Below are 21300 nucleotides of genomic sequence, written 5' to 3'. Positions count from 1 at the left end.
CCATAAAGCTAAAGCGAACAAGACATGGCATGAAAAAACATGACTACAATTACTGACATTTCATTCATTCACATTTATCAATCTATGAAAAAGTGCATGTGTGAAGTGCATATCATCCATATTGTCTTTAGCAAAAGACTCATTCTCCAGGTTCATCTCCTTCCAGCATCTTCAGTTGATCCTCATGATGTTCAGAAGTACATTTGACACATCCACTCTTATCAAAAAAAAAAGAAAATATTGTTACCATTATAGCCAACATAATTACATATCGGTGCATGCCAGTAGCAGTGTGTTTCTGTTTGTGTTTCAACCTGTTAAAGTGCACTTTTATGCAGGAAAAAATTACCTTTATTTTAGTTTTGACTTGCGTGCATTTATTACCTGGAGGTTTAATAAGTTAGAAATCAACTGTACATAGGCTATTTGTTTATTAGTGTGGCTGTATAAAAGGAATAATAAGGTACTTAGAGTCTGTCAGTGTTTAAAAGTTGGATAAATATGCGTGTTAGGATAATTTAGTCTGTACTGAATTATAGGCAAAAAAGGTTTGACTTCTTGTGACCTTAAAACCACTGGGGACAACTTACATCCGGATGAAGCTGGTTCCAGCCTATTCCAAGTTGAGTCCGCACACTGTCCGACACTGCGGTTGTGAAATATATCAGTTTGTTCTTTAAAATCCACAATAAGCCAAGAGAAAACGGATGTACATTACTGTAGTTTAGTGTGTTCTTGCTCTGAGCACAAACTACACAAATACAACAAGTCCATGGACAATCTGAGTTTAGTTTTCTTAAATACGTTCCATCCAGTCGAAGAACCAGGTTGTTGGATAAAATATGATAACGTTGGGATTTAAAAGCAAAAATACTGTCCGACGTCAGTTTCGACTTTGACCACTGATTTGGTTCACTTGGTGCATTCCTTGTTACCTTTTTGTTGTAGTTTTTGAGATGATCTTTGGATTCACTCAGTTTTCCTGAGCAGCCTGTTTGGAATCGCACCGTAAAGGACAAAACCCCAGGAATCTCCACTCGTTCCCTATGAAATATAAATCCCCAAAGAGAGCGAAAATAAGATTTGACCGAGTCTCCACATGTCATCCCGAGCCCGTACACTGACGCCGCAGGCCGCTTCTTGTTCGCCTGTTTTCGGGCGATGATATTCCCTTGACACCGGAGAACAGCTGATAAGGCTGAAGCGGAGGGTGTAGAAGCCATCGCAGACTTTCTTGTCCTTCTTTTCTGGGACTCTCGTGGTCCTTTTAAAATCAGTCCTTACGATTAACGCCGACTGAAATCACTTTTTGGTGTTGGAAAAGGGGTTGATCGACCCCAGAGCCCGAATCTGACTCTGAGTGTCTCAGCGTTACTAGTCTAGCTACAAGACTTGCGTCAGATCGAGGGGTGTTGGTTATTTAACCTGGCTGCATGTGGGCAAAATCGTGTGCTTCACATGTCCCCCTCGTGCACATAGTGTGCAAATTATACAATTATATTCGAGAGGATACTAGGTTTGATTAAGGCATTTGCAGGAAAGCAGGAAAAGTCTGAAAATCAGGAAAAAGAGGTTCGTACCTCCCAACCCAGTTTGTTTGAGGACGGACCGCTAGCACATTACTCAAACTCCGAGTATCTTTACGACTTTAAACTAACACGTTTTTTTCCCCTCACATCATATATGTGAAATTTAGATTTCTAATAATGATTAGCAGTAATAGGCTACGGACGATTTGTCGCTAATAATCACTCTGTTGCTGGTTACCTGACGAGAACACGATTTCTGCTTGTCCATTTGTTTAACTTTTTGTGTCTTATTATTATTCGCATAAACAAATTTAGTCCACAAGAGAAAATAATAGTTGAATTTATAAAAAATTATCCCGTTCAAAAGTTTACATACGCTTGATTCTTACTGTGTTGAATGATCCACAGCTGTGTTTTTTTGTTTAGTAAAAGTTGTTCATGAATTTCTTTGCAGTTAAACTGCACGCTGTTCTTCAGAAAAATTCTTCAGGTCTGGTTTTTCAGCATTTTTGTGCATTTGAACCCTTTCCAACAATGACTATTTGACTTTAAGATTTATCTTTTCACACTGAGGACAACTGAGGGACTTATATGCAACTATTACAGAAGATTCAAACGCTCACAGATGCTCCTGAAAGGAAAAAACGACACATTAAGAGCCAGGGGTGTAAACTTTTGTACAGAAGGACGTGTACTTTTTTAAAAAATGTTGCCTAAATACCATATATATATATATATATATATATATATATATATGTATGTAACGGAGGCCAGCCAGTACAATATATATATATATTTTTAATTTAGTACTGCCTTTCAGAAGCTACAGAAGATACTTACACATGTTTCCCAAGAGACAAAATAAATTAATTTTACCCTAATCTTCAAATTCAAAAAGTTTTCACTCCCCGGCTCTTTATGCATCATGTTTCCTTCTGAAACATCAGTGAGGATTTAAACCATCTGTAATAGTTGCATATGAGTCTCTTAGTTGTCGTTAGTGTGAAAAGATGGATGTCAAAATCATACAGTCATTGGGGTTCAAATACACAAAAATGCTGAAAAACCAAAGAATTTGTGGGACCTGAAGGATTTTTCTAAAGAACAGCAGTCAGTTTAACTGTTCAGGACAAACTAGGGACTTATGAACTATTATTACTAAATAATAATAAAAAATAAAAAAAACACACAGCTGTGGATCATTCAGGTAACAACAGTATTAAGAATCAAGTGTATGTCAACTTTTGAACAGGAAATTTTTTTTAATTGAACTATTATTTTCTCTTGTGGACTATTTGAAACATCTTTTATGTGAAATATTCAGGTCAGTACTAAATTTTAAATAAAATACTAATTTTGGTCAAATAATTAACATGTTGTATAAATACATTATTGTCAACATATATATGTTGACATAATAATGTCCCAAATATGCTATATTTTGAACTGAATTGACTTCTTAGAAATGACAGTCTAAAACTGTAAACTGTAAATGTCTGCAGTGTACAGAATGTACACTGGAGGGCATTTGAGCTCTCTTTTTGATGGATGCATAGTCTGTAGACAATAGTGGTTAATGTGAAACACAACTACTTATTGACTAGATAGCGAAAGTGACATATGATCCACACATTGGGCTAAATAATGTATTATTAACCAACAGTAATTTGTCTAATGTCTAAAATTTGCAAGTTTGGCTGGACACACGGCCTTGACATAAACAAATAAATAAGAAATGTTTTCTACTATGCAAGTTAGGTTACTTCCGTTTATTTGCATTTCAGCATTGTTTTTAAAAGAGTAGACCTTTTAGTTAATCTGCTCTTTTGTCCTTTATGTGTATATGGAGTTATATGCCTTCATAGTTTTACCCCTATTTATGATACTAAAGTCCTGCTGAAACAGCCGTTCCCATGCGCTTGTAAAATGTTTATGCTTCATTTAACTTAGAAGGTGACATGTGAGTAAGCCATGTGTCTGTCTGACATTGTGAAGCCATTGAAGTTTAGGTTTATTCTTAATAGATGTTTTCTGTTTAAAGTTGTAATGACTTAAACTGATTCTGACTGGTCTTAACCATTTATTATGTTCCACCTTGGCCTCTCCCCATTTGTGCAAAAGAATTAAAAAAATATATGAACATACAGTATAATTATACACATCAGAGTATATTTACATTATGTGCAGCATGTCAAAGTATCTATTTTCAGTTAATGTCTTTCTGACATAAAGAACATTTATGAGTTTACATTAGTGTTGCAATGTACATTTTTAGACTGAGGTGATTTGCCTTGGCGAGATTGTCACATTTTTGCCCTTGAGCGTCAATACCATAAACCATACAGAAAGGAAATAAATGAAAATACATAACTCTTCATGAAATCAAATGGCGTAGTAATATTGTAGGGCAATACTATTATTTAATATCATCCAGCCCTTTAAGAAATAAAATAATTGATTTATATATATATGTGACCCAAGACCGCAAAACCGGTCTTAAGTAGCACATATATATTTGTAGCAATAGCCAATAGCCATTTTATAGGTTTTAAGTAAATATCATATTCAATGAAGATATTTTGTAAATTTCCTACCGTAAATATATCAAAACTTATTTTTTTGATTAGTAATATGCATTGCTAAGAACTTCATTTGAACAACTTTAAAGGCGATTTTCTCAATATTTTCTCAACCCTCAGATTCCAGATTTCCAAATATTGTCCTTTCCTAACAAACCATACATCAATGGAAAGCGTATTCAGCTTTCAGATTACATATAAATCTCAATTTCGAAAAATTGACACCTATGACTGGTTTTGTGGTCCAGAGTCACAAATAAGAGTTCACTGGTCAGAATAGACATCATCGTTGCCTTTTGTTCTTGCAGACCTTTGGAAAACAATGTCTCAGTTTGTGTAAAATACGTCTGTGCTCAAATAGACTTCAGTGCATCAAACGTTCAAGTTTTTCCAGTTCATTCCTATCGAGCCTGTCTGAAGCATCTTACACAAAAGCAAGAAAATCCAGTGTTTGTTGTGTTCAGTGCAACAGGCCCCACCAAAAAATGCTTGTTTTGCATTTGCTTGAGCGCAGTCAGCTTCCTCATTTCTCACGGCGATGTGTCTGAAGCCGTTTGGTTCTGGAACGGTCTAATTGGTTTGTGCATATAGGGCATGACCACAAAGGTGAAGATGCCCACCAGCATCAAAGCCACAGTGATTGTGATGATGGCTGCAACAACAGCATAATAGCACTGATTGGAATACATTATCCTTCTCATCCGACCCCTCATCCTGCTCGGCGGCCTTCCCACGTCGATCATGGTCGCCTGGCCTTGCTCCATAATTCCAAGTGCATTACCACCGGCCTGCTCCTCTTTCTTCTTCAACACCGGCAGATTTAAAGTGGTCCTGACGGAGCTGTTTGGTGGTGGATTCTTAAGGATGAGTTTGCCCTTACTGCGTTTAAACCGGACAGAAAGTGCCCGTTGCATCTCAGCTGGAAGTTTGCGGAAGATGTCTTGGTTATTTCCCAACTGCGGTAGATCTCGGCCGTGGCGGATTTCCGTCAGCTCCCGACAGATCGGACAAGACAGCGTCTTGATCTCTGGAGAATTCACGTTGATCCGCGCTAGGCATTCTAAGCAGAACGTATGTCCGCAGGAGAGTAACTTAGGAGCTTTAACACTAGAATTACTGACTTTTTTATTTTTTGGTGAAAGTCCTGAGGTGTGAATCACCCCTGCTGAGATTTTCACACTTCTTCAGCTCGATTGTCCTCCTGCTTTTGTTGTGCAAACACACCCATTTACCTGTGAGGCCTGGCACATTGGCATTTTTTTACTCAGTGTAACTCAAGGCAGGCCAAACCTCTGTGTGACATGGAAACCTTCAAAAATGCCTGCCATATCTATAAAAAATATTCAACACATTGACTGACCTGCAAATATTAAAGACACATATTCACATTATATGGGAACACAACTGTTTTATTTATAAAAAAATGTGTGCAAACATGTTCGTACACATACAGAATTATAACACATCACTGAATTATAACACCAAAAGCAAATTTTCTTTTTGTGTGATCGCTCCAGCTTTCATATGCTCTGTCCTCTGCCTGTTCATGTAAAAAAATAGCAAAAAAAAAAAAAAAAAACAACAACCATAAAAAAAGCTGCCCCTCAGTTCCTGGTTCACCTCTGATCTGTCTATATTAGTCCCACAAGTGGAACATCTGCATTGTCACTGCAGAAATGTGGACAGTGCAACTCAGAGGGCAATCAGAGGGCAATTGGCACTTTTTGCAGTGTTCCAATGACATCGCAAATGATGATAGGCCAATACTGTAATCAAGGGGCAACCAATTTCAATGGGAGGGCAATTGGCACTATGGCAGCATTCCATTGCCATGGCATTGATGGCAGTATGGCAGACACTGTACTGCAAATAGGCCGGCTTTTCACAACATATGAATGCTGTAGAGGTGGCCAAAAGGTGTGATTCTATCTATTGTGACTGTGTATGTAAGGGAGTGGCAAAAGCTGACCAACTCAGGTGGGAGATTCATTTCTTCTTCGCATTTTTGAGAACACACATCAGGATGGACTCCGTATCACTGCCATGCAGGAAGAACCTCTCCGCACAACAGGCTTTGGCCTGGCTTCAGGAAATGGACGAAGCTGACTCTGATGGAGGAGAGATTTCATTTGTCCAGCAGGCCTCTGACTCAGAAGAATCAGAAAAGGAGACGGAACAAAACCACAACACGCCTCCACGGAAGATGCGCCGTAGTACTGGGAAGCCCTGTAAGACTCAGACGGCAAAAGACGGCACTGTGTGGGCAGAGGAGGACATTGGAATACCCAGCGCAGTAGCAAATCACTCATGCTTCACTGCGCAAGCTGGACCCACAGAGTCTGCTAAGGTTTGTCATTACCATAGTACATATGATATTTATATAAACCCATTTAGAGTGAGGTTCATGTAAATTTACCATTCTCTATTTGTTTATCTTCCGACAGCGTAAAATTACAAGCGTGCTCCAAAGCTTCCTTTGTCTGTTAGACGTGGGAATGCTGCAGACCATCAGGGAGTGCACGGTCCACCAAGCCCGCAGAACAGAGCCAGACTGGAATTTGGCAATTCATGAACTGATGGCATTCATTTCAATTCTGTTTGTAAGAGCAATCATGTGTCCCGTTGGTGCCATTGTGGATTGCTGGTCAGAAAGCTTTCTGGTGCCTGTAATCAAAGAGACAATGCCCCGAGATAGATTCATTTCAATTATGCAACACCTTCGATTTGATGACAAGGACACGCGGGCAGAACGGGTGAAGACAGACAAATTTGCTGCGATCTCCGACATCTGGACACGCTTCAACAAGAACTGTGCTGAGAGTTTCACTCCAGGAGAACACATGACCATAGATGAACAGCTGTTCCCTACCAAGGTACGTTGTCCATTCACACAGTATATTGCAACCAAGCCAGACAAATTTGGGATCAAGAAATTTGGGATCAAGTTCTGGATGGCCACGGATTTGGAGACCAAATATGTTTGCAAGGCATCTCCTTACTTGGGAAAGGACCCCAGTCGTCAGAAGGGAGAGAGGCTGGCAGAGAATGTGGTCATGAATCTGATGGAGCCATTTTTGGATAAAGGGAGAAATGTCACAACGGACAATTTCTTTACTTCACTGTCACTGGCGCACAGACTGCTGCAGCGTCAAACAACGCTACTGGGCACGATGAATAAAGTCCGACGTGAACTTCCTCAACTAGCAAAAGACACTGCACAGCGAGAGGTATTCTCCACTTCAGTGCTTAGAAGTGGCAGTGTCTCCTTGACAATTTATGCCCCTAAAAAAAAGAAGACTGTGTGTGTTCTAAGTTCCATGCACCAAAACGTGACGATCGGTGATGGCAGAAAGAGGAAACCCAACACGATAACAGACTATAACCACATGAAGGTATGTGAATTTGTGTATAATTTTACACCAGTACTACAATGTTTTCTGATGTGTACTATACAGACCTATAGAAAAAAGCACATATACTCATGACTCTCTCTCTCTCTCTCTACTTTTACAGTGTGGTGTAGACGTGTTGGACCAAATGGCACGGATGTATTCGGTAAGAGCAGCAACACGCAGGTGGCCAGTAGCAGTTTTTTACAATATGCTGGACCTAGCGGCAGTGAATGCCTACATTTTGTACAAGGCATGTACTGGGTGGACAGGCAAAAGAAGATTGTTTCTGAGTCTTCTAGCAAAGGAACTTCGTTGCCGATTCATGCAACAGAAGGAAATATTGGCACAGAGGCAGGCTGCTGAAGCTGCTGTGCCAGGGACTGTACAGACAACACAGTGCCAGGTGCAAGAGAGCTGCAACAGGAATCGCAGCAGGTATTCCTGTGCAACATGTAAAAAATTCACCTGTGCCAAATGCAGGGACAATGGACACTGGGTCTGCAAACTCTGCAAAGTTTGAAACACTTATATAAAATAAATATGTATGTATAAAAAAAAAGTATGTACATATGTATAAAAATAAAACAGACTTGTGTATCCATATATTGTGAATGTGTGTCTTTTGTATAAATACGTCAGGCAATTCTAAAGGTTTGTTACACACAGAGGTTTGGCCTGCCTTGGATCTGAGTTACTCTGAGTAAAAAAATGCAAATGTGCCAGGCCTCACAGGTAATGGGTGTATTTGCACAACAAAAGCAGGAGGACAAAAGGCCTGTGGAAATCTCAGCAGGGTGCTTGTAGGTGTTAGGTCCAGGGATTTTACGCAAATTTGCGCAGGTTTAGTAAATCTAGTGTTAAAGACGTTGTCGAAGCTGCAAAAGCACACAATGCACTCCGTTTCTTGCAGGTCATCTCTGGGTGGCTCAGTCTTCTGGTGTCCAGGTTCGAGGTCACGGTGTCGCCTCCTTCCCTCCTCGCTGCGACCCCGTGGTTGCCTCGCACTCTCTTTGCGTTCCCGTTCTCTACCTCGGCTGTTTTCTCGACGCCGGTTTTCTGTATCATTGCTGCGGCTTCTTCTGATAGGCCTCTGTCGTTGCTCTGAACCTCCCAGGTTGAAGCTGCCCTTGCTGTCAAGCTTTGGCTTGACGTTGGGCCCTTTTTTGCTGCCCTGGGATTTCTCTTTGCCGTCACTCATTATGTAGAGGCTTGCGGGAGTGGATTATGAAAATGGAAGTGTTGAGCAGAGAAGCCTGTGAGGGAAATACAGCAATACACTATTAGTCTAGATCACAAATAAACTATACAAAATGAGTCACTTTCACTGAACAGGTCTTCAAGGGATAGGTCACCCAAAAATTAAAATTCTGTCGTAAGTATTCACCCTTATGTTCCTCCAAACCTGTATGACCTTTGTTTATCTTTGGAACGCAGATTACGATATTTTTAATGAAATCCGAGAGCTTTTTGACCCTGCAGAGACAGCAACGCAACTGATATGTTCACGGCCCAAAAAGGTAGTAAGGACATCGTTAAAATAGTCAATTTTATGAAGCTACAAGAATACTGTGGTAATCTTTTGAACGTGTGTCAAAGACTGACGTAGAAAAGAAGAAATTATTTTAAAGAAGTTATTTTTGTTTTCTTTGTGCATAAAAAGTATTTAAAATGAAGGTCGAGCCACTTATGTCGTACTGACTATTTTACCTTTCTGACCCTTGCGGTACAGTTGAGGTCAAATGTTTACATCCCCCTTTCAGAATCTGCAAAATGTCAATTATTTTATGAAATAAGATAGATCATACAACTGATAATATTGTAAAATTATATTATTTAGTACTGACCTTAATAAGATATTTCACATAAAAGATGTTTACGTATAGTCCACAAGAGAAAATAATAGCTGAATTCATAAAAATTACCTAGTTCAAAAGTTTACATCCCCTTGATTTTTAATACTATGTTGTTTCCTGAATGATCCACAGCTGTTTTGTTTTGTTTTTTTTGTTTAGTGATAGTTGTTTGTCCTGAACAGTTGAACTGCTCACAATTCTTTGCTTTTTTAGCATTTTATGTATTTTGAACCCTTTCCAACAATGACTGTATGATTTTGAGATCCATCTAGGGACTCCTATGCGACTATTACAGAAGGTTCAAATGCAAAATCATACAGAAATTGTTGGAAAGGATTCAAATTCACAAAAATGCCCAAAAACCCCAAAAAATTGTGGGACCTGAAGGATTATTCTGAAGAACAGCAGGCAGTTTAACTGTTCAGGATAAACATAGGACTCATGAACAACTATCACTAAACAAAAAAAAAACACAGCTGTGGATCATTCAGAGAACAACACATTAAGAATCAAGGGAATGTAAACTTTAAAACAGGGTCATTTTTTATAAATGCAACTATTATTTCTCTTGTGGCCTATATGTAAACATCTTTTATATGAAAAATCTTATTCAGGTCAGTACTAAATAAAACTAAATAAACTTTTGACCTCAACTGTAGTTGTGTTGTTGTCTATGCAGGATCAGAAAGAAAAAAATATTGTAATTCGAGTTCCAAAACTGAACGAAGGTCTTACGGGTTTGAAACGACATGACAGTGAGTAATTAATGACAGAATTGACATTTTTGGGTGAACTACGCCTTTAAAAGAAAGTTTCCATGTATGATAAAGGCTCTTCGTGGAATCACAGATGCCATAGGTGCATAGTCAATGTATTCAAAACTCAAGAGCGACATGACCTTTAAGAGAACATGTAAAATTGCTCAAGAACAAACTTAGATCACCAAAGAATACAGCTGTGTGACTCAAGGGTGGAGATTGTAAACTAAATTGTACCATTAGCAGCCAAGTGTGACGAGAACAGGAGTTTAGTTGGTCATTCGCTAGTGGTTATTGCTGGTTTTTCTTTTTATTCCGTTACTCTTTAGTTTAACCCAGCGGTCATCTTTTATATCAGAAATGGTTAACTCAGGGTCATTCTTAACCCATATAAAAGCTTACTGTTTCCTCTAAGCTATCAAAATGATCAAAACTTGGCTGAAAAACCTGTTGCGCACAATCAGATTTTTCTTTTATGCCAAAAATCATTAGGATATTAAATAAAGATCATGTTCCATGAAGATATTTTGTACATTTCCTACCGTAAATATATCAAAACGTGATTTTTGATTAGTAATATGCATCTCAAGAACTTCATATGGCCATCTTTAAAGGTATTTTCTCAATATTTACATTTTTTGCACCCTAATATTTTTAAATAGTTGTATCTTGACCAAATATGTCCTATCCTAACAATCCATACATCAATGCAAAGCTTATTTATTCAGCTTTCAGATGATGTATAAATCTAAATGTCCAAAAATTGACCCTTATGACTGGTTTTGTGGTCCAGGGTAACACTGGTGCTAAATAGTATTCGAAAATAGAATTAGTATGTCCCAAATCGTAGTACGTTTAAAAAAGTATTCCAAAGATTCCCGGATGGTCTACTACTTAACTTCGGAATTCGAAGTGCGGATCAATGCACACTCTAACGCAGTGGTTCTCAAAGTGGGGTCCGCGGACCCCTAGGGGTCCGTGGAAAGTTTGCTACAAAATCTAATCAAACCCGGAGAAAGTGCAAGGACCATCGTCATTACTCCCGTGTGTGAAACGTAACGCCGGTTTCACACTGCACGCGTAAGCAGAGCGTAAGCAGGGCGTGCGCAGCATGTAAGCAGAGCAGAAGCGGCGCGCATCCATTTTCCTTTCACACTGGAAGCGTTTGTCGCGCGCAGCTGAACCGCAGCTTGTGTAGGCCTACTTCCAATATAGACAAGTATTGTTCATTCAGTCACGCATTTCAGGTGTTCTCCAAGAACTGGCTGTCATGTGCTTTGATTTGTGATATGTTGTATGTTGTAGATTTAAGTAGCAAATTAGAAACGCTAAAATATTGAATATATTTTTAGACAAAGATCGTCTTATTGATTACCAGTTAGGTTTATGATAATTATAGCAACAGTTTTTCAATAACGAAAAGAATATGTAAAATTATGGTATTTTGGTATTTGTTTTACATTTGTTGCCATGACATGGTTAGATTCATATGATATTTTCATATTTTTTTATGGTGGTTGTCCAACTTTGAGATAATCATCACGTTTATAATGAAACCATTATATTTAAAAACATGTTAAAACATATAATATAAAAATATAATTTGTTGGTACTACTGTAGATCTATATTAAATAATTATAGGATCTCCTTCAGTACTTTCAGAATCTTCTCTTTTAAAAAATATTTTATTTCTGTATTTTAAAATGTTTTATAATAACATTTTAATGGCATAGTATGTTTATTTATTCTTGTATATATCAAAACAAGCAGAAAATAGTACAAACTTTGCTTACGTGATTGTTTTGAACAAGTAGGCTAATTTATAGACATTATCTTCAAACAAATGCATTATTTTTGCCAGTGAGCCTTTTAAACCGTGATTGTGATACATGTGATACATGATTTTATGGATAACTTGATATTTTTCGTGTGAATCAGAGATTTGATCAAGAACGATGCACTGTGGCTTTAATCCAGCGTAAGCGGCGCAGCAAAAATAGACTCAGCGCCAAAACGATCGCAGCACTGACGCTTCTGCTCTGCTACGCGCTGCCGCGCAGTCCCTGCGTGCGGTGTGAATGCTCTAATCTGTTAACATGGCGTGCAGAAACCGTTTGTCCGCGCTGCCTTCGCCACAGTTCTGACCTAAAGGAGGATGCACGCTGCTGGAGTTATATAGAAATACACTGTTTTAATAATTTTAATGTAATTATTTTAATTGTAGCGGCTTGTTTTTTAGGATTAATCTCCATACTAATCTGCCCTCAGACCCAGCTAAAACGATCAGATCAAAACTGTTATTTTTGACTCTGAGCTTGGAATATTATTTAGATTGAAAGTTTGATTTTACAGAAAATGTAGGCCTAAACAGTATCAGAAATAAGAAAAATTACACACGTTTGATCGTGTTATGATGATGATGATTTCGTTCTGTTTAAAAAATGAAAAATAAATGATTTTTTTTTTATGAAAAGAGTGCTTATGCTTTAATATTTGTCCTTGAGCGGCCCTGAAAAGCCACTTTTCAACTCAGCCTGTCTACTGTCTATCACATAATGCAGAATACATGTTCGTCTGATGTAGGCTACCGCTCTGCAAATTAGTCACAATAACGTTTCTTTGCCTCATATATGAAGCGCAACACTGCACTTCTCGGGTCGGCGGCACCAGCGCGATCCCTTACATTGTGATTACAAAGGAAAGAAATATAAAAGTCTGCTTTATTTTATGTACTTCCACAATAACAACAAAACGTCACAAATTGCCTTTGTAAAAATACAGGGTGCGCTCTGGCAATTTATGTCTCTATGCAGCTTGAAAGGTCTACTTCAATAAAAGAATGGAAAACAAAATTGTGTTTATTTAATTCGTATAACTCCAACAAGAGGTAGTGTACAGTCTTTAGTACAGATTTCGTGGCTTGATTCAGCTGAAGATAAAATTTAATAATGTATAATAAATAATTTATAATTTGTATATAATCATACTAAGTATCAAGGCCGCCCAGGCATGTTAAATTAATATTCAAGCAATAAGCTCAAGTGTTTTACCCACGAACAAAAATACGAAAAATCGAGCTTTTCCCTTTGTTCTGTTTCTCAAACAAAATGATATAATAATAATAGGCCACTAAAATTTTTATTATGCTTATTATTATTATTATTATTATTATTAGGCGTATTATTATTTTATTATAAAATCTTATTTAAGATAATCAAAACTATTAAATCTGAATAATCGACTTTTTGATTGATTTAACAGCAAATCGAAATGCGAGCAGAAATAAATAGAATTCATAATAAAAAATATAATAATAGGCCTAATAATAATAATAATAATAATAATAATAGCTTAATTATTATTATTATTATTATTATTATTATTATTATTTCGTTTTGTTTGAGAAAAGAAAAAACGAAATTAAGCTAGATTTTATTTTATTTTATTTTTTGTATTTTTGTATTTGTATTTATGCTGGATGATGCGATAGACAGTAAAGACAGGTTGAGTTGAAAAGTGGCTTTTCATTGCCGCCCACATAATTATTAAAGCTCTCTTTTTACCCACGGACAAACATACTAAAACTGATTTTTTTTTTCATTAATTTTGTTCATTTTTGAAACAGAACGAAATTATTATTATCATAATACAATCAAACCGTTTGTCATTTCTCTTTTATTTCTTTATGATCGTATTTCAATTTTCTGTAAAATCGAACTTTCATCCAAATAATATTCCAAGCTCAGAGTCGATTATTCAGAAATAACAGTTTTGATCTGATCGTCTTAAATCCTCTGGGTCTGAGGGTAGATTGGAGATTAATCCTAATAAACATGCCGCTACAATTGAAACCATTACATTAAAATTATTAAAACAGTGTATTTCTATATAACTCCAGAAACGTGCATCCTCCTTTATGTCCTGTTATATTCCCTATAACAGGAATATCAGATCGTTTTTGTGACATAATATGTCGTTTTTACGAGAAAAGATGTCGTTATTACCACATACCTGAGTGTGGAAAAAAATATGTGTGTGGCAGCAATCCGTCACCGTATCAATCTGCCAAAACATTTCCCTCAGACTTTAACTTCACGTCTCGAGCTAATGAATGAAAGACAATTAAACCGGCGCATTATGTTCAGCACTCCCCCCGCTTTAATTCTGGGCCAACAGATACTTTGTTGTTACATTACGTCAATCCGTCAAAGCACTATAAAAACGCTAACCTAACGTTACTAGGCTAGAATCCACAATGGATAAATATTTAAAAAGGTCAAGTATTGATAATCCCAAATTGGTGCATTGTCATTGTATTTTATATCTGAGCACTATACTTATCCTTATCCTTAGCAAACATCTTTTGCACTATTTTCATTGTGTTCCAATGTTTCTGCAGTGTTAATTGTTAAACTTGGTAAACATACTCTCTTTTTATTGCCTGTTACTGCATTGGTGCATTGTCATTGTATTTTATATTTTAGCACTATATTATCCTTATTATCCTTATCAAAAATCCTTTTGAAATTCACTGTGTTCCACTGTGTGGCTGCAGGGTTAATTTTTACTTGTCCCCCACCCCACACACACACCAGTTAAACATATATTTTCCTAACACATGAAGTCATTCCAAAAAAGTTTGATTCTATCTGTTTATTGCCTGTAATTGCATCAGTGCATTTTCATTGCATTTTAGGACTATACCTATAAAAGCCTTTTGCACTATTTACATTGTGTTCCACTGTGTTCTTGCAGTTCATTTTTACTTGCTCAACCCTTTCCCATCGTTCTCTCTCTCTCTCACACACGTGATTTAGCTATTCCATTTGTGTTGCGGTTATGAGGGGGTCCTTGGAATTTTTTCTGCCCTATGAGGGGTCCCTATCTCCAGATAGTTTGAGAACCCCTGCTCTAACGGCTAATATTGCCCAGAACACATTGCGCGGTGAACGAGGATTCGATTAGAACTACAAACACGCATAAAAAGTGTTAAAAAACTACAAACATGGAGGATATGCGCGACCAACGGACAGGTAGAGAAAGGGGTTTGAGTGATAAATAATCAGTGTGTAACCTGATAAAAAATATTTTTAAATGTTATCCGCGTTATATTTCATGTGCAGCAACATTATGAACTTTTATAATGATAGGTTTGGTCGTTAACGTTTAAATGCATAATTATGCAAACACAAGAGCAAAGTTCTCGGCATGAAAGACTCATGAAGGAACGTGCCTCTTCATTTCTCTCTAATATGGTAGGAAATTAAATTAAATGAAATGTAGATAATGTTAACTGTGATGATTGACAGGGCAGTTTAAACAGTGACAGGATTAAGGTAACTAAGCAACAGAGCATCAGTTAAAGACGCAGTTATGACGAAGTAGTATGTCCCAAAGCTTGCCTACTATTCTGCTACAAACTCAAAAGTATGTACTTTTTCTTCACAAAAAGAGTACATACTTTCAGGGCGTAGTATAAGTAGGCGAATTGGGACGCAGCATGGGATTTTTGTTCAAAGGTTCTAAAAGCTCTACACTTTCTAAAAATAGATTTGTGTGGCCATTGCTTCATATGACGGGTGTTACAGGGTTAATACAGTTGTGAGTTATCTTCTTCCATGTTTTACACTTGGGTTAGTAATTAACACACTGTACATTTGTAAACCTTAGGATACTTATTTGCATGTTTATGAGGTAGATAACATTTAATGAAAATGAACTGAGCACAGAACCTCAATGCATACAAAAATAATACTCAACACAGCAGTGTATGAGATTGCCAACATTTTTAACTTCCTCACGTACTGAACGTTCACACAGTGTGTGAAGGTTTCTATTATTGTGCAACGTGCATGAATATTATGAGGTAGTTAGTGATCACTTGTTGCCAAACAACAAGCCGTTCCATTTTTACCACTATATAGGGCCTTTCGAATTTTTGACCTAAACTAAAGTCTGACTGTACAAGAATGCAAACCAGAATAACAAGGTTTTACAACAGGTTACAGATCCCAGTTTCATTTTGTATGCTTATGGTTAAGCTTTAACTCTGAATCAGGTCATGAAAGTCATGAAACAGGAATGTCTAATAGCAAACAGGACATAGTTTGAAAATGAAATTTAATGATGTGTAATATAAATAAGTAAATCTAGGTTGAGTTCAGTTGTTCTAAAATCAAAAATGTTCAGGTACAATTAACTAATTGAGCCACACAAATCAGGTTCTTTTTCAGAACATGTTTATGTTGGTGTAATTAATATATTTTGGACTAAATATCTTTCCAAATTGAAGGCACACACCCACAGCTTTAGCACAAACCAGATGAAGTCAGTTGAGACCTGTCACAAATTTTAACAACACACCCAAGAGAGCGGGGCTAGTTGTCACACTGAATTTCACAATGTAGGTTTGTTTTTCAAAGCCAGTTGCTTTTGGCCACATGACTTAAAGATAAAGAAATATTTTACACCATAAAATCCCAAAAATAAACAGTGAAGACATAATTCATTGAACACACCAACAGTGGGGCATGTTGGCACATTGGAATAATAAAATTAAACAGCTTAAAATTAAAAGCTATTCAAACACTTTAGACAATATATACATGTTAAAAAAAGCTAAATTATGATTTAGGAATTTAGTTCGAAAAACAGAGTTCATAAAAATGATTAAATAGATCGTTTGACCCCAATTTACAAAACAACCACCAAAGGACATAGTTGACTTTAAATCTTTATAGTAGTTATTTTTGTACCTGCATCTGTAAACGAATGACTAATCATCGCTCTACTTTTGCATAGTGACTAATCATTTGAGATGAGTGATTTCTCAAAGTTAAAATCACAAAAAGAGTTTCTAAAAACATGCAAACTACCTATAAGCCGAAGAGCCGTTGAACTTAGATGTTCATGTGCCTCTAAAATTCGCCTGGCTCCAGAAACACATACTCCAGTCTAGGTGTGCATCCAACAAAGCAACATGAAAGGTGTGCAATCCCGTTCTATTCTGTGTTCCTCGGCCCTTTTACCATGGTTTTCACCATCTGTTGACGTAAGCAACGTGTCTCCACCTCTTTAGCATGTTTTTCCTTTGTCTCTCCCTCCCTCCTTCGTTTTACCCCGTCATACCTGTTGAACTCGCCCAGGTGCTATTCAAACCAGCCTTTGAGTTTGAATGTGAGGAATCCACTGACTAAAATACCTATGTTTTATTTTGCCCAACATCTAGGCTGACCTTGAACGTTCAAGTATGGATATCAATACTCTAAATATCACAATGTGTGTCATGTTTGTTTATGCAAAACTCACAGCTATGATGCACAGGCTGCCAGGATATCTCTATAATCCAACTTCTGCTTAAAAACGGTTAATTGTGTTTGTATGCGCACTTAGGATGAAAGTCATGGTTGTTTAAAGAAATTCCATAAATGATTCACTGATTTAGATTTGGATGGGAACAATAAGGAACTTTATGAAGATCACAGGAAATCGCTGATAAATGTAGTGACCAAGTTAATGCTATTTTCGCTCTCTCTCACACACTGATAAGTGAGAAGGAAGCAGTCTCCCTTTACTGAATGTCGAAATTTAATGTACATATTGATCATAAAGGGTTTTATGGTTTGTTGTGTGGTAAACCAGCCCTTCATCTCAGTTGAAGGGTTGTTTTCAACACACTGTTTGCACTACTGAGACACAGCGAGAAAGAGAAACAAGGCAGAAGAGCAACTTCTTGATGATTGGATAAGCCGTATGCAAAATACACATGGCTGAATTTGGGGGATCAGATTTCCAGATTGTTTTTAGATGAGGGGGAAGATATGGTTAAAGGAGAAGTTCACTTCTATAACAGAAATGTACAGATAATGTCATCCCCCCCTTGTCATCCATGTCTTTCGTTCGTCAGTCGTGAAGAATTTATGTTTTTTGAGAAAAACATTTCTGGATTGTTCTCCATATAGTGGACGTCTATGGCGCCCTGAGTTTAAAATTCTAAAATTCAGTTGAAATGTGGCTTCAAACAATCCCAAATGTGGTTGTAATCGATCCCGGACGAGGAAGAAGTGTTTAGCGAAACTGTTGTTTTTTATTATTACAATTTATATACTATTTATTATGGCAGCAAACTTCCTTGACTATTACGCTGGAATGGGAGTGTAGTTCCTAATCTTATCAGCCTAGAAACTCGCAGCTTTGCATTTCCACCGGCCTTAGTACACGATATAACTACAGAAGAGTCAAGTTTTAAATAGGACAAATATCGAAACTCGTTGGTCATTTTTGAACGTGATGCTATTGGTCTAATAGGATTCAATGATCTATGTTAAGCTATGCTAAAAGTGATATCGCCAGAACAGGAGAACAGCTGAATGGATTTCAAAATGGTAAAACTCAACTTATTAACTCAGGGAGAGTTGGAGAATGAGCCTATTTCCAAAAAAAGTGGAGTGTTCCTTTAAGACCTCAATGTATCATCACAAGCCGCAGGGTTTATTTGGTTTTGTCTGTGTTTTTTTTTACTAGATTTGGTAACCATTGACTGCCATTATATGACTGACAGACTGCGACAGTTTGAGTTATAAATCTTCGTTTGTGTTCTACTGAAGAAACAAAGTAACCTACATCTTGGATGCCCTGGGGGTGAGCAGATAAACATCAAATGTTCATTTCTGGGTGAACTATCCCTTTAATAAATAGTGTGATGTAGGACAACTTTGAAGTTGAGGGAAATGAGATGGAAGTTTTTCGACATACCCTAACTGTCTTGAACTGGAACGAAGCAGAGTGCAGGCAGAGCAAGACAAGATGAGCGTTTGAGGTTAAAGCAACACTAAAGAGTTTTTTTTTTATACCTTAAAATAATGTTTCCGAACTCGTGTCAGTGGTTCATCAACTCATAACAGGGTGAAACGGCACTTTCGTATTCGCTTTGCGACCCTCTATTGGCCAGAACAGTACTATGTAAGTTTGGGTTGTCGAGGTCGTGGTTTTGTAGTTCAAATGAGACTACAAATGCGACTTGCTTTACGGGGAAAAAAATAGCAAACTATGTCATTATTATGTTTTATTTCGTTTTTTTTATAAAGACATGCAACATACTCTACCTTGTCACTGGACATCGTTATTTCCAAAGCGGGTCCTGGATAGCCTCCAAACAAATAACGTGCATGTGACGCGACGGTAGGGTTCAATTATTTACGACAGCGGTAATGGACAATTCCGCTTCCAACCTGTAGAGGGAGCAAAGTTCTTTAGTGTTGCTTTAAAAAGTATACAAGACCCTTCTTACTTGACTGGGATCATTTGAAGCTGCCTTTAAACTGCATTTTTGAAGTTCAAACTCGGGGTACCTTAGAATTCCACTATATGGAGAAAAATCCTGAAATGTTTTCCTCAAAAAATTATTTCTTTCAGACTGAAGAAAGACATGAACATCTTGGATGACAAGGGGGTGAGTATATTATCTGTGCATTTTTGTTCTGAAAGCGAACTTCTCCTTTAAATATAGTTGCATAAAACCCACTTCTACCATGGAATTAAATAAAAACGTAACTGCAACTTTTTAAAAATCACACAACTCTGACTTTTTCAGTCAGAACTGCAAGATATAAACAGAATTGTGAGACATAAATTCAGAATTGTGAGAGAAAAAGTCAAAGTCATAATTGTGAGATATAGAATTGGAATTGTGAGGGGAAAAAAAGTCAGAATACTGAGTATATGTGTGGCAGTTCTGAATAGTGTTTTTACGACACGTCATCAATCGGCCATTGTCGGCACCGAACATAAACAATGGCACTGAATCGACTGAAACTCCCATATTTAGCTGATTATTGCTGCTAAAAATGGTCAATTATTGTCATGTTTTGGGCTGTACTAATTACTTGGATCGTGAAAACCATTTGGAGTACTATAGACTCCCAAAAGTTATAACAAAACAAGGAGAAGGGTGCAAAAACCTGTCTGAGGAACAAAAAGCGTTTGTGGTTGGCCAAACTGAACCAGGATTTCCAGAGCAAGAATCTTGACACCATTTATGTTTGTTCTTATCATTTCCAGTCAGGTAGGTGAAATAGGAAATACTGTGTATCTTTACCCCCTATTAACTTTAGTTTGTCAAAATATAGTGCCCTTTCCTGCTTACTAAGTCCTTCTCTGTAGAACTTGCACATGCTTTTTCTATTGTTTAGACAGCATAAATTAGCAGCACTATTTATGCAGCAAATCATCATATTAGAAAGATTTCTGAAGGATCATGTGACATGTAAATGTAGCTTTGATCACAGGAATAAATTACATTTTAAAATATATTTAAATACAAAATAGTTATTTTAAATAGTAAAAATATTTCACATTTGTACTGTTTTTTTTTCTGTATTTTGGATTAAAAAATGCAGGCTTTGTCAGCAAGACACTTCTTCAAAAACAAACATTGTGTACATGAGACACAGTAAAGTGGAAAAAAACAACAAAAAGAATGCAAAACTGAACACGTAACTGAAAAAAACTTTCAAAAGGAGAACTAAATGGAACATTGAATTCAAAATACCCCTCAAAAAGAATGCAGAACAGATTGTGGAATCTGAAAACCCCTTTAAAAAGAATTCAAAACTGAACACACTAAAAAAAAATTTCCCCCACTATCCTTTTCAGTTGTTTTTCTATAAACATGCACTACAAAGACATGTTTGTTTTTAAATGTTTACAATTCTACTTTTAAAAAAAACTTATATTTAGCAGGGTTTTTCAAGCCTTCTTTCAAACTTTAACTGCAAAGTGCATTCTCTGTGAATAGTCCTTAAGTCATGACCTAGTTTACCTCCAAAAACCTGATCAATGTCTGGTGTTATTTTGGATCATATAGTCATAAACACTACAATAACCAAACGTGACCATATATTGTGCCAATCATTCAATTGAATTTCTGGTCAAGGAAAAACATTTCTTCTGTAGACAATCAATTTTACAATGTTAGCTACTCATTGACTAATGGCTAATTTTGGCCATCCTTTCTACTCATCTGTGAGATTTACGGGGAAACCACCAAAGACTGGAAGCTACCAATCATTGACTGCTAGCTATATATTAAACTATCTGAACTTTTCAAAGGAAAGAATTATGCTTTTTGCTTTTCTATAGTAAACACACACAAGTTAAATAAAAACTGTAGAGCTGTATATCCACAGTT

The 21300-nt window shown here is 36.9% G+C and overlaps 1 protein-coding gene across 1 annotated transcript; it reads right to left on the bottom strand.

Annotated features, from left to right (window-relative positions):
- Window positions 1-3589: 3589 nt before the first annotated feature.
- Window positions 3590-17125, bottom strand: rnf183 (ring finger protein 183). Its single transcript, XM_073817989.1, has 3 exons — window positions 16988-17125; window positions 8362-8753; window positions 3590-5213 (listed from the first exon to the last, which is right to left on the bottom strand). Exons 2-3 carry the CDS (start codon window positions 8696-8698, stop codon window positions 4639-4641), a joined length of 912 nt encoding a protein of 303 aa, XP_073674090.1. The 5' UTR covers window positions 8699-8753; window positions 16988-17125; the 3' UTR covers window positions 3590-4638.
- Window positions 17126-21300: the final 4175 nt, after the last annotated feature.

Source organism: Garra rufa, chromosome 14 (assembly GCF_049309525.1).
Source record: "Garra rufa chromosome 14, GarRuf1.0, whole genome shotgun sequence".
NCBI classification, from domain to species: domain Eukaryota; kingdom Metazoa; phylum Chordata; class Actinopteri; order Cypriniformes; family Cyprinidae; genus Garra; species Garra rufa.
The sequence above is the reverse complement of the archived record's forward strand: the minus strand, read 5'-3'. Positions and strand labels throughout refer to the sequence as shown.